At 41.8% G+C, this 15,187-nt stretch overlaps 1 protein-coding gene across 3 annotated transcripts in view; it reads right to left on the minus strand.

Annotated features, from left to right (window-relative positions):
• Window positions 1-15,187, minus strand: part of MAP3K20 (mitogen-activated protein kinase kinase kinase 20) — a 146,938-nt gene that overhangs the window by 69,620 nt on the left and 62,131 nt on the right. For all 3 annotated transcript variants that reach the window (XM_077319697.1, XM_077319696.1, XM_077319698.1), the window contains exons 4-7: window positions 13,149-13,250; window positions 10,578-10,643; window positions 5,646-5,674; window positions 5,423-5,560 (exon numbers count right to left, since the gene is read on the minus strand). In XM_077319697.1, coding sequence (XP_077175812.1) covers window positions 5,423-5,560; window positions 5,646-5,674; window positions 10,578-10,643; window positions 13,149-13,250 — 335 coding nt within the window. The remainder of the gene's footprint in view (window positions 1-5,422; window positions 5,561-5,645; window positions 5,675-10,577; window positions 10,644-13,148; window positions 13,251-15,187) is intronic.

Here is a 15,187-nt window from a genome sequence, read left to right on the forward strand (position 1 = left end):
GGGTGGGGTGGGGTGAGGTGGGTTTTAGGGGTGCTTTGGGATTTACTGTTTCTCCTAATGTTTATTTCTTCTTTTTTCAGAGGGGCAGCATTGTTTGCCTTTTCTTCTTGGGGTTGTGTTTCTTTTAAAAGTTGATTTTTACAGTTCTTTCTTTCAATGTTAAGTTTTACAGTTATTTATTTCAGTGTTTTGTTCTGGGGGGGGGGGCACTGTAGCTGTAGTTAGAGTAGCCCATTCTCCCAGTTTGGTAGCTGTTGTACTTGTTGTAGGAGGTTGCCAGCTTAGGGTACTGGTTGTTTTGCTCTCGTTTGTTGGCCCTCTTTTGCACTGACAGAGCTAGTTTACTGTTTTTCTTTGAAATAAATATTCAAAAACATTTCACCTACTGGTGCCTCAATTAATGTAAATTTACCAGTAACTGCTGCATTTCCCACTCTCAGCTTATATGCGAGTTAATTAGTTTGCCCAGATTTTGTGGTAAAATTAGGTCCCTTGGCTTATATCAGGATTGGCTTATATGTGAGTATATACGGTACTCTTGTCTATGCTACTGATTTCCATGGGCTTAGATTGGAGTAACCGTGCACATGATTGCATTGTGACTTTAATCTGTTTCACTTAATATTTCTGGTAAGGGTTTGGAGGAGGAGCTGGTCTCATGGCTTAAGTGCCACTCAGCGCTTAACACCCACCCAGGGCAGTTGTCCCGCCCCTGAGTGCTGCCTCCTCCAATCAGCTTGCCTGTCTGTCCAGTGACCAGCCAATCACCTTCCGTCCCCCACTCCCGACTCCTCCTTCTACTTCCCTCCAAAGCTCAGAGGCTGCAGATCCCTGCTGTGTGAGAGCTCCCCCTGCCAGTGAATTCCCTTCCCAGGGGCCTCCAGCCTGTAGCCTTTCCAGGTCCTGAGGGGAGGGAGAGCCCATCCACAGTGTTCTTCCACTCACCCCAACCCCAATCTAGCACCCATTGTATTCCTGAATGAAATGGGCTTGGCCCGTAAGCAAATAAATACTAATGCTTTGCATAGTATCTGTATACTTTGGTTAGGATAGTCTTTAGATATCAATAGCAATAAAGCAATAAAGATAGCAATAAAGAAACTTGTCCTGATATAGTATAACATCTATTTTAAAACCCGGATTTTTATCTCTCTCATTCACTTAATGAAGAAAATATGCATCCTCAATGTAACAATGCAAGTTCACATAATTTACTTCCAAGGTGACATTTATTACAAAATCCTCCTACAATTAATGCACACATGTAAATTAATGGATGAAATAAATTTTGTTGAACTCTTAATTGAACGTATTTAACTCTTGAGTTCAACTCTAACTATTCAGCATTACCATTACTCTATAAGCACCTTCTTCACACAGAAGAATACATACTATTTTCCCCTAATGCTGAAGAATATGCCTGACTATGGAGAAGTATTGGTTAGATCTGTTTGGAGCACCAATCTTTTAGATTAGAAATTATGGAATGATTATAAGAACCCTGAACTCTGAGCTGATAGTTAGATAAGTCTACCAACTGTTTAGTAAAGAGTTCAAACCCTGATTTTAAACTTGTTTCGGTCATTTCAGTGGAAACCACTTACAACGAAATCTTCCTGTCCATTTTTATACTAAAAGAAGAGACAAATTGTGTGACTCAATAAATCCTGTTAAGTTTCCAACGAATTCGTTTCAACTGCAGTAATACAGTCTTATATTTCAACTGGAGGTCAACATTAGGCTGAATAAGAAGAAAAGTGTCTTTTCTTCAATATATTTGACAGTAACTATCAAAAACAACCAAGACCAGTACCCTAGGTATAAACTAGTTTCATTAGACTTCCTCAGTTGTATGATAATTGCATGCAGCCAAAAATAAATTCAAGCAGAGCTCAAAGTCCCTTGAGTAACAGAAAAGAGGTCGGGCTTGGCTTAATGCTGACCTCCGGTTTAAATGTAAGACTATATTACTGCAGTTAAAATGAATTCTTTAGGAACTTACAGGATTTATTGAGCCACAGGTTTTTTTTTTTCTGGTTTGCGCATATTCATCCATGTGTATTTCGACATTTCTATACTCAGCCATAACCCAACTAGTTTCAGTGGGACTTCCTCTCAAGGAATTTGATCTGCAGTCATAAGTGTCTCAACCCCTAAAAATTATTTGCTGATTCTCAGATTAACAAAGGGAGGGGAAACAAGCTCGAAAGTAAGAGAATGGAGATGAACAAAGGAATATAATATATTTGCCATCCCTCCTCATTTTCAGCTGACCTGTTCAAAGGAGGCAACTTGTGCCTGGCCAAGGAGAAACTTGGACCTATGGGTCGACAGCCATATATTGTACTATGGTGGGAAAATGCACTTTCCCCTTCACACAGTAAACAGAAGATGGGAAACAATGTAATAGTCAATGAATACAACCCATTCTGGCATAGAAAACCTGGGGGAAGAAAGGCCATGGATTCTGCCAACAGAATGCCATTTCTCAACATCTTACTCGTTTACATTTGAAAAGGATTCTACTCTTTGTTATCAGAATTTCAGCTGCACTTCAACGGATGAAAAGCAGATGTCTGTCTAGCACAAAAGCCACTTGTAAGTGCTCTAGATTGTGATACTAGGCTGTTCAAAAACCTGTATTTATAGATGGGATTGTTTTAAAAAGGGGGGGAAATAAGTCACACGTTTTCCGCGATTTTATTCTTTTTCTCTAAAGCATACTAATTGCTGGCATTATTGCGTTGGGAGTATTTGAAGGTGTGCTAAATTGAAATGTTCACTGAAGCCAGTCGCTAGAGAACCTGAGCCAATGAATGATGGCCCAGGAATTCAAACACATAGAAGGATATCATTATTGATCCATGAATATCTAATTTATGCATCAATGTCCTGAATGGTCACTTACTCAAGGTTATTATGGTCACTATTATTTAGGTGGTTAGCCAATATACAGTCTATCTGGCAAACTTTTTTGAATATATGTCATACTTTCACAGGACTTTCCCCTCATAAAACAGTTTTAAATGGAGAAAAGTTGAGAAAGAACCTCTCCTTTTTAATTAACTATCATGGTGATAAAGCAATTCAGCCTATTTAATACCAGAAGAATTAGAGTTGGATTTTATACCCCGCTTTTCTCAAATAACTTACAATCGTCTTCTCTCCCCACAACAAGCTCCTTATGAGGAGTCTCAAAGCAGTTTACAATCTCAAAGAAGTCTCAAGGAAACTTACAATCCCTTTCACTTTCTCTCCCCACAACATGCCCCTTCTGAAGTTGGTGGAGCTGTAAGATTTTTGAGAGGATTGGCCCAAGGTTACCCAGCTGGCTGCAAGCAGAGGAGTGGGGAATCAAACCCAGTTCTCCAGATTAGAGTCTGCTGCTGTTAACCACTATATCATGCTGGCTCTCGGCTCTCAGATGCAAAGTGTGGTAAAGATCATCATTTGGAGTGAGAAACACATTTTGTTTGTGCTTGAATGGCTTCTTGGAGAGGTGGAATCTACACTACTAGAGAGAACAAGGTTAACTTTTGAACTTCCACTTTACAACTGAGAAAGAATTAAGCACCATGAACCATCATGGCTGAAGGGTATAATTATCAGCCTTTGTGAATCATGTTCCTCACTATGCTACCATACATAAAGGTGATGATTGGGGACTTTAAGCCACAATATTTATGCACCAAGACATTACCATTCTCCTTTATGCAAGCAGAAAGAAATGTCTAATCTCCAAAACATCTTCGGGAGCCTCCACCTTCCGAGATTAGGTGGGTGGCAACCTGGGAGAGAACCTTCTTGGCCATAGAATTAAAGCTCTCTCCCCGGGGAGAATAATCTGTCCTCTTTTGCTAAAGTTTTCTGCCAACAGGTGAAAACTTTTTTGTTGAATTTGGGGTTGCCTCAATGATCCCTTCTTCCTAACCAATATTTTTAATAGCTGTTTTCATGTTTTGTACATATCTTCAGCATTTTAATTGTTTGAATGATGTCTGTTTAATTGTTTTAATATTGCATGTTTAATTGTTTCAATGGTGTATGTTTGTTTTAATGATGTATGTTAATCATGTTTATTGGGGACTGATTTTAATGGTTTTAAAATATTATTTTATCATGTATGTTTTAAATTGTTAGCCACCTTGGTGTCTCTTACAATGGCAGAAAGGCCATTGTTGTAAATGTTGTAAATAATAATAACAATAATAATAGCAGTACTAGTAATACTACTACTATTACTACTACTACTACTAATAATAATAATAGATTCTTCTTTACTGGATATTGAACTTGGTAGTAGAGAAAAGAGAAAAGGAGATGCAAGAGGAGAAGAAGAGCTTTTTTTATGTTCTCCTTTTCACTACCTGGAAGAGTCCCAAATACCTTTCCCAAACTCCCCCCACAACAGACACCCTGAGAGGTCGGTGGGGCTGAGTGAGCTCTAAAATAACTGGTCTGCAAGAACAGCTCTAAGAGAACTGTGATCAGCCCATGGTCACCAATGGCTAGTCACAGATTTCTGGGAGAACTATGATTGGCTCAAGGTCACCCAACAGGCTTCATGAAGAGGACCGAGGAATCAAACTGAGTTCTCCAGATTAGAGTCCACCTCTCTTTAACCACACCATGCTGACTGGTAAAGAGAAATGTCTCAATGGGTTAACTGACACAACTAGTATCACACTAACCATGTGAAAAAAGGGGGGTATGATCTTGGAATATAAATATTTGTCTGAGAGATAAAGAAATCATGTAACACAGAAATATGGAGGACACTAGCAGTTTACTCAGCATTTGCAATGCTTGTATGACAGCACATACTTTGTGTAGTACATACTGAATGTTTCATAGATTTGGAAGAATATTTAAGATCTTATTCTTCTTATCTTACTGTTCTTTTGACTCAAAGGTCATGAACAGACTGAGATCCAATCCTCTTATAAGCAATCAACACAACTAAATATTTAGCAACTGCTGGGAGTTTTCTGATTATCATCTACAACGGGGGTCATCAAAGGCCACAAAAGCCACGATACTGGGCCGCCGGCAGCTGCACCTGCCTCTGCCTCCCCCCGCCCACAGCGAGAAGGAAGAGGCAGGCGCAGCCACCGGCACGCCAGTGACGCAAACGCGCATGCGTGCAGTTGCCGCGCATGCGCATTAGCACCCCCTGGTGGCAAAAACGCGCAAGCACGGCAACTGCGTGTGCGCGTTTGCGCAGCACCTGGGCCATCGGCTCTCCCCTCACCCCGGAGGTGGTCCCTGACCTGAGAAAGGTTGGGGACCGCTAATCTACAAGGAAAAATATCTGTTGTCCTTCTTGATCTCCTTGGCCGTCTAACTGGGCCTGTACCCAACTAAGTTACTTTGTTAAACAACATCTGACATCTCATGGCATGTAGAGAAACAAGCTACTCACCACACCATATGAATAGGTGTCACATGTTTCTGACACTGGAAGACTCTGGATAACTTCTGGAGCCATCCAAGGAAAGGTACCAACTAGAGACATATGTGTCGTATGGGAGTGGAACCTCGAGGCACCAAAGTCGCAGATCTAGACAAAACAGTACACAGATTACTAAAATAATACATAGGGTTCAGGAAAAAATATCCTTTATACATTATTGAAATATTCTTACCTTTAATACTCCATCTCCAGCAATAACCACTGGAAATAAAGAGACAACAGAAAATGGTATTACAAGGATTAATAAGCTATTTACATCCCTTCAAGAAATAATTCCACCACTTTGATATACTTTCAATCACAATTTGAATCACTTCTCAGACTGGAATATCTGGCACTAAATTGAACCAATGGTTAATTTGTTTACACTGAACTGGCTGTGACCACCACTGAAAGAGATGTTGGGATCATGGTAGAAAGCTTCCTGGAAACGTCTGCTCAGTGTGTTATGAAAGAGGAAAAGGAAAATTATTTTTTGGGAAAGGTAATGAAAGTCAACTTGCCAAGAACTGTAATGTTATTGTATACATCTGTAGTGAGTTGCATCTGGAACACTGCAACAGGATACAAGAGATTTGGAAAAGGTGCAGAAGAAGGTAACTAAAATGACCAAGAGATGGAGTATCTTCCTTAAAATGAAAGACATGTGCGGTATTTTTAGATTAGTGAAAAGATAATTAAGAACCTTAAGAAGTTTATAAAATTAGGACATTATACTAGAAAGCAGGATATAAGAAATTATTCTTCCTCTCTCAAAATATTAAAATTAGAGTTCCCTCAATTGAAAGACTGTAGATAAGAGAAATAAAAGATAAGTCAGTCTTTCTATATAGTTTAATTAAATCATGAAGTACACAGCCACAATATATTTATTTATTATTTAATGTATAGCTGTTTTAATTTTTAATTATTATTTGTACCTGCTGACTGCTGTGAACCGCCCTGAGATGGCAGGGCCGATAGGGATGGGTTATATGATGGATGGATGGATGGATGGATATTGCCCATTCCAGCAAAACTGGGCTCAGGGAGGTAGGTTCCCAACAATTTTTATAACATCACACAATTAAAACACAATAAGAAACAATTAAATAATGAAATTCCAATAATGCGCCACCGCCCGCCAATGGTCATAGTCCAACAAGCCAATTTGGTCATTACAGTAATAAAAATATGACCAAAGGGAGGGGGAAATAGTAGGTCCACATAATTCTGAGCCACCGTGGACTTCCACCTTAGGCCTCATGGAAGAGTGTTTTACTGGCCCTGTGGAACTTTGACAGTTCCCAGATCTCAGTTGACAGTTAATTCCACCAGGCTGGAGCTAAGGTTGAAAAGGCCCTGCCTCTGGCTGACACCAGGCAGAACTCTTTGGGGCCAGAGATCACGAGCAAGTTTGTATTCACAGAGCAAAATGTTCCTTGAGGAACATTTTCAGAGAGGCAGTCCCTCAGGTGTGCAGGGCCTGGAACACCAACACCTTGAATTTGATCTGGAACTCCTCCAGCAACCAATGCCGGTGTTGGAGGGCAGGTCAGATATGAGACCTCCATGGGGTCCTCATAAAGACCCGAGTAGCAGCATTTTGTACAGGGCCAAGGGTAGGCCGCAAGGAAGACCTGCCCCCCCCCTACAGCACCAGTAGCGAAGTCCAGTCAGCACCCTCTGTCTCCCACCCCCCTCTAGAATGGGTTATCTTGGTGTAGTATAGCTAAGACTGGAATTATTTTGCCGCATCTGTTTAACTGTTTTATTGTGTTTAGTATATTGTATATTCTTGTTTTTATGGATTTTATTGTATGGTTTTATTGGGGTTTTATATGCTGTAACTCGCCTCAAGCCTCTGGGGAGACGTAACAAATCCAACAAATAACAAATAACAAATAATAGAGATGAGTAAAGAGTGTTACAATAATCCATTCTGGAGGTGACTGCTGCATGGGTCAACCATGGCTAGGTTTTCTGGGGCCAAGTAGGGGGATAGTAGCTTCACCTGGTATAGCTGGTAAAATTACAGCCACTAGCTTAGATGGCTTTAAAGTGGATAATGCTGAACATGTTAGCCGTGACAGTTCAGAGCAACATCACTATGCACAACCAGTATACCTCTGAACAGATGCTAGAAGCAAAGCAACAGCTGAATGGCTGCTGTGCTCGTGTCCTGATTTTGCCTTGTTACCTCATGTGCTCGTAGCGCTAGCAACTTAATCATTCGTTCTTAGTCTATAATTTACTTTAATTTATACCTTTGACGCTGATGTTGTAGAAACTAATATCCATTTTGCTTTGGTGTCAGCTTTAACATAATGAGTATTTATTTTGTTCTCGTTATTTTGTCCATGTCACTGTCTGTATTTATTTCCAATTCTACAGGGTTTTTTTTTTTAAGACAAATATTTTAGCATTTTTAAGAAGATTCCCGGTTGCTCACTGTTCGAATAATCCATCCTACATTTGTTCTAGTCTTATGCCATGCAAAAGCAAGAAGGGAACCGAAACCCAACCTGGACAGAAGTCAGGAACCCAAAAGTTGAGCTGCAAAACAATATTTAAAAAATCATTACAAATATTTATTAAACAAAACGCACCAATAATATATTAAAACAAAGTAAAAACAAGACATATCTAACTGCACATGACAGTGTAGACCAAATGTGTTTTGACCCCCAGGGGTCTTCCTCAGTGGTCAATATATTGTGTGAGATGCTTTCTTGTATAAGATCAAAATCTAAAGGCTTGCTGGGTGGCAAAGAAAAATCTGTTTGGTGTAGCTCCAAATAGTGTTTCTAAAGTATCTGGTTTGCAGCCCACCTTCTAAAATAAAATATGTATTAATCTGAGGCCACCACTCTCAGCTTTTGCCTAACTTTACATCACAAGTGCATTTCCATGTGTGTCAGAAAACGCTTTAGTAAAAATTAAGATTTTGATCTTATACATGAGAGCATTTCACACAAGGTATTGACCACTGAGGAAGACCCTTTGGGTCAAAACGAGTTTGGTCTATTCTGTCATGTGCAGTTAGATATGCGTTGTTTTTACTTTGTTTTCAATACATTATTGGTGCACTTTGTTTAATAAATACTAGTCGCATTTCAGAAGACATTTTTGAGATCTCCAGAAAAGGTTTTTGAGATCACTGGTCAAAATTCTAGAATCCGTACCAATCACCTTCTGAAAACAGTTACTGAATCTATTTGATGCTTGACAGGTAAACTGCACACCTAGTTGCCCAATTTTTATTTTGACTCTGAGAGCAATCTTAAGTAAGTCTACTTAGAATCCTACTCAGGTCTACCCAGGAAAGTGTTATTAGGATCTCATTGTAAATCACTAAATATAAGAAGTATTTTACAAATGGGTCACAAAGAGGGGGGAACTGATTGTGGACCTCCCTGAACACAAACACTGCCCAAGAAAATCAAGTATATACTTAATTATGATAACAGCGACAATCAACAATGTGACCATTATGAAAAATGTCTCTCTCTCTCTCTCTTTTTCTCATTTGACACATCAACTTTGGGCATACCCTACAGTACTAATCCCATTTGGCATACTGGCATAATGTAATTCCCTTTTGACAAAGAGCTGTAATTAACCGCCTACTACGAACATCTGGGAAGCTACAGCCCTCCGTTGAGCTATTCCACATCTGGAACACAAAACAGAGGAAATAACCAGGGTTCTTTGCGGAACTTTTAACTGACCGTGCAGCAAAATGGGTCTATCTACAGCTACGTCAAGGAAACAGACGGGCAACATTAATTGGCATGACACTGCAAATTCCTGGCTGCTTCCAGGAGCATAAATGTGAAAAGCACCAGCACACAGAAGGTGCCGACAGATTATCTTGTTCCCTACCCTATATAATTAGTAGGCCACTAATTAAACTTAATGGAGGAAAGTCTTATAACCCTTTCTCCAGATGATCAGATGCATCTGTCTGCAAATTCAGGATGCAGAATGAAATAGTCTAGGCCTTTCACAAACAGAAACGGAAGACATTTTGACAAAGGAACCATTAAATCTCAAAAGCTGAAAATCTTGTGGCCTCTAAGGTGCTACTGGACTCAAATCTCCCCTCTGAAGAAATTCTGACTGCGATTTATATGCAAGTAATTATCACACTGCTCACCACCCTCTGGTTAAAAAAATACCACAACAAAATGTGAGCGTGTAAAAATAAATGTTCAAAACTCTCTAAATAAATATAGAAACTCTCTATAGCCCTAATTCAGAGGACATGAGTGATGCAACTTCCAAAGAATCATAGTTCGATTTTTAGCCATGGCCTGGAGGCTCTTCCAAGACAGTGGTCCCCAACCTTTTTATCACCAAGGACCAGTCTATGCTTCACAATTTTACTGAGGCCCGGGGGGGGGGGTAGTCTTTTGCCAAGGGACATCGCTGCTGCTGCCTGAGCCCCTGCTCCACTTGATTTCCCGCTGGTGGCCCTGACTTCTCACCACCCGCTGGGGGGTGCTGTCATCAGCAGCTGCGCAGTGCCACACTGAGGGGCCGCTGGTGAGCATCAAAGGTGAGCCGGCGGCAGAGTGGCAGGGCAGCCCCCGAGGCAGCAGCCAGAGAGGAGGACAAGGAGGAGCTGCGGCCCGGTACCAACTGATCTACGAACCGGTACCGGTCCCCGGACCGGGGGTTAAGGACCACTGTTCCAAGACATGTAACCAGATTAGAGCAAGATTAAAGTAAAGGTAAAGGTATCCCCTGTGCAAGCACCGGGTCATGTCTGACCCTTGGGGTGTCGCCCTCTAGCGTTTTCTTGGCAGACTCAATATGGGGTGGTTTGCCAGTGCCTTCCCCAGTCATTACCGTTTACCCCCCAGGAAGCTTACAGAAAGATTACAGAAGAGCAAGATTACAGAAGGGTAAACTGGAAGGAAGAGGACCCAAATTAGTTTTCTTGGAGGACAAACAGGGTAAAAGGTAAATTAAACCAGGAGAGTTTTTAAATTATTATTTTGCAGGGCTGCCTCTCTGAATAGCGCTCATGACACATTTTAGCCAGCTTGAATTGTGTTCTTCTCTTTCCAAGTACTATCAACGCAACAAAGAAAAACATGTACACTCATGGCTCTATTACCATTTCGGGACTTCAGATCTCTGTGTATTACTTTGACAGGAGCCTCCATATGCAAATAATGCATTCCTAAAAAGGACATAAGAAAAAAAATCATCCTTTTATTACAGTACAAGCGCTTATTCTAATTACTGCATTATACTATTATATCTATGACATTATTTGTGGGATCTATAATAGTTGAAACATGATCTTCCCCCATCCTTTTCTCTTTTTGCACTTCCTGATTCAAATATCCACAGACATCTAAACACAGGCTTAGATATAGTCGAAACAGAGAAAATACTGTCAGGAGGAGATTAAACAATTCAGTCCACAATTGACTCAGGCCACTGATCTCAAAAGGAAACAGTTGGCTTATATCCACGTCTTTCACAATGTAAACAGATCTTTATTTGGTGTGCCATAACTGGAACTAAAATAGGCTTTCTTAGTATACAGGGAATGCAAAATGCTCAAATGTCTTAATGTATTTTTTTTCTTTTTCATTGACATTGAAATGTTTACTGTCCTGAAAGAGAGAGCTTTGACAAACTCTTCTCTCCATCTTTTCTATTACTTCTTGAGATACCTGGTTGGAAGATAAATGAATTCTAGACAGAAATGCCTATTACAACCCTATATGGTGATTTGAAACATATCCCAGAACTACCAAGACAAGTTCTGGGGGGCACATAGTAATGGGTTTCACTGTCAATGTAGGAATAAATTGATTTTAAAATATTGTGTTAACTGCAAAAACAAGATTGCATGGGTTCACTTTTGCACACACACAGATTTACTGACCCAGGCACACAATCTGGGACCTGTAAGGGGCTGTAGCTCAGTGAAAGAGCCTCTGCTTGGCATGCAGAAGGTCCCAGGTTCAATTCCTGACATCTCTAGTTAAAAGAACCAGGGACTAGCTGATGTAAAAGATCTCTCTCTGATATCCTGGAGCACCACTGCCAATCTGAGTAGACAATACTCATTTTGATGGACCAATGGTCTGATTCCATATACGGCAGCTTCATGTGTTCAATTTCTAACATTTACATCCCTTTACCCAAACTCCTTTTTGGGTAAACATTTACATCCCTTTACCCAAACTCCTTTACCCAAACTCCCTTTACCCAAACCCTTTATAGAAATTAGAGTTAGGTGCTTTGGCACCCGAAGTGGCCGGTCTCTCCCGGAGCAGCCAGCGCCACGCCACAGGTGGGGGAGGGGAGGTGCGGGCATCACTGCGCCCGTGAGCGCACACACACAGGTGTGAAGCTCCGCGCCTGCGTGTGTGTGTCCACCAGCGTGCTGACGCCCACACCTCCCCTCCCGCGGCACTGGCTGCGCAGGGGGAGACCAGCCGCTTCAGGAGCCAAAGTGTCCAACCCTAATAGGAATATTCTAATTCATAGATATAAATATGCACACCATTACTGTTCCATTGCATGCTAGGCCAAACTTTGATTCCATGCAAGCACAGGCTCTCCATATATGGAAATGCTTTGTCAATTATTCATTGTCCGTTGTCCATTGTTCCTTATTCATCTAAATGGACGAAGCATTTCCATATATGGAGAGCCTGTGCTTGCATGGAATCAAAGTTTGGCCTAGCATGCAATGGAACAGTAATGCAGAGCAAAGAAAAAGACATTGCAAGGCACTTCAGAAGCTCCAATTGTGGCTACAATATCCCCAATAGCGAAATAAGTAAACAAATAAAAATCTAAAACAAAAAAGAGGCTGGAAGATAAATAGCCAATTCTGTCCTCCCCTCCCGTTGGCCATTTTGGCTACGGTGTCATTGAGGGCTCCTCCCAGCAAAATGGGGCTCCTCCCAGGAGAAGCATGAGGAAAGAATTGGAAGAGTGATCTGGGAGGGAGGAATCAGAAAATATCACCCCTCTTCCTCCACACGCAGAGCTTTTCAGTAGAGTCCAATCCACGGTTTCAACTGTTTCCCAACCATAAGTAATTGATAGGAAACATACTAGCCCTATATTTGTATTTTACATTGGCCAGAACAACCTTAAGAAAGCTATATTACTGAGTAGTTTAAATCTACATAGAACATGACAGACATTTAAGGAGCAGAAACTAGTAAAGACCAAGCGACCAGCAATATCTACAGGGCCTCTGCTCCCTCTCTCCTAAAAAATCCACCCATGTGTTCTGCTCTGGACCTGTTCACATTGTTATATTTTGTACCTGTGTTACAGTTTAATGTTAATATTATACTGTTGAATGAAAGTTGTTATGTAATCTAAGTTCTATGTACCGTTCTATGTTTCATGTAAGCCGCCCTGAGCCTCAGGGGAAGGCGGTTTATAAATATAAATAAAATAAATAAAAATTAGTTATTGCAAATGCTAAATCTTTAATACAGTAATAACACGTCTCTTGTACGGAACCTTCTGTGTCTGACACCATCTGACCTGAAGATCTGAGCATTCGTGGAAGGCAACCAAACTGCCAGAAATCAAGGCTAAGTGAGAAGAACAGAATGCCTTCTGGACAGAATGCAAGTGGAATCAGCTTTTTTATAAATTACTGATCATCATAATCTACCTAGTGCTATAAACCGATCTCTCTTACCTTTAGCTATATCCATTGCCCAGGTCATAATATGATCCATATCCATGTCTTCACTTCTGCTGCTATTGATATAGTCGTACAGTGACCCAGCGGAAGCATATTCTGTTGAATAAATTTATAAATAAATAAATGAAAACGATAAATAAAATAATAAACGAGTGAACGAATGATTTATATTTTGTCCTTCAAGCAAAATTCACTCAGAGCTGTTTACAATACAAAATGAGATAACAGCCATCACAAGTAATTTTACACGGCTGCTTCTGAAGCTGGAGAAAGGTTACCCCAACAATGCTTTCCAATCCTAGCATCCAACTTAGCAGAAATTAAATCAGAATAAAATAAATCCAAACAGCACACTGTAAAACACTGACACAGTTCCATTCAATTACTCAAGCATTAATTTTAACTAAAGAACTATATGATATCACATATAACTTTTAAAAAAATAGTAAAGATATGAAAAATGAATGGAAAGGAAATCAATTGTACAGAGAACTAGTCAGCAAAAAACCCCAAACCAAAACCCAAGCCCAAAAGGCCGTAACCAAGGATTGCCAACCTCCAGCTGGGGTCTGGAGAATTGAAACTGGTTTCTAGATAGAAGAAGAAGGAGAAGGAGAAGGAGAAGAAGAAGAAGAAGAAGAAGAAGAAGAAGAAGAAGAAGAGTTAGCTTTTATACCCTGCTTTTTAACTACCTGAAGGAGTCTCAGAGTGGCTTGCATTCACTTTCCCTTCCACTCCCCACAACAGACAACCTGTGAGGCAGCTGAGACTGAGAGAGCTTCTGAAAGGACAGCTCAATTAGAACAGCACTATCAGGGTTGAGATGAGCTTACCTGGCTGCATGTGGAGGAGCGGGGAATCAAACCTAGCTCAACAGATTAGAAGCCGCCACTCTCAACCACTATACCAGTGGTCCCCAACCTTTCCGAGGCTGGGGACCGGCAGGGCATCGGGCCGCGCCCCCGCGGACCGCGCCCCCGCGGGCCACGCCCGTGGATCGGGCCGCGCCCGCGGGCCGCACCCACAGATCGGGCCGCGCCCACGCCGCGCCCGCGGATCGGGCCGCACCTGAGCCGCGCCCGCGAGCCGCGCCCGGGCCGCGCCCGCGGATCGGGCCGAGCGGGCGTGGCCCGCACAGGCGCGGCCCGGCCCTGATTCCCTCTCCCCGCCTCCCGCAGTAAGAAGCTTCCCGGGCCGCAAGCTTGCGGCCTGGGAAGTTTTTTACTGCGGGGGCGGGGCGGGGAGAGGGAGCCGCGGCCCGGTGCCATGGCCTTTGCGGCCCGGCACCGGGCCGCGGCCCGCAGGTTGGGGACCACTGCACTATACCATGCTGGCTAGCACTTGAAAATTCATTTGGAGTCATCTGTTCAGGCAAGCTGAAAAGATCTCAATATTCTGCACAAAGGAGAACTCTCCAGCCATTCTAGAGCGATTACCCAACTATGGCCACTTAGATACACACTTCCAAGATGATGGTCACTGAGAAACTTCCTTTTAAACGCATCCATTCTCCTCTGCTCCAGACAACCTTGCAGCACTGATTCATGTTTAATGATAAAAGATGAGATTTGGATTCTTTGGTATGTTTGAAAGGTATTTCCATTAACAAGGGTAATGTGTATGGCCACATGGAGAGGGGAGGTGTTGATATGACGATATATGGTCATATCACCTGATAAACGTTTTACAAATTTAAAAAATATATATATACAAAGTAATAAAGTCTCACCTGTTCAGGAAACCCTTCCAGGGCCGTCAAGAAACCCCAGGGTATCATGAAACTCTAGTTGAGAAAGCCTGGTCTAGACTCTAGAGCAGGGGTAGTCAAACTGCGGCCCTCCAGATGTCTATGGACTACAATTCCCAGGAGCGCCTGCCAGCGAATGCTAGCAGGGGCTCCTGGGAATTGTAGTCCATGGACATCTGGAGGGCCGCAGTTTGACTACCCCTGCTCTAGACAGTGGAAGAACCAGCTACTATGAAATCCTGGCATACCCAAACTGTTCCAGCTTCAAACAAGGAATCCTTATTAT

This window comes from Paroedura picta, chromosome 2 (genome assembly GCF_049243985.1).
Source record: "Paroedura picta isolate Pp20150507F chromosome 2, Ppicta_v3.0, whole genome shotgun sequence".
Lineage (NCBI taxonomy): Eukaryota > Metazoa > Chordata > Lepidosauria > Squamata > Gekkonidae > Paroedura > Paroedura picta.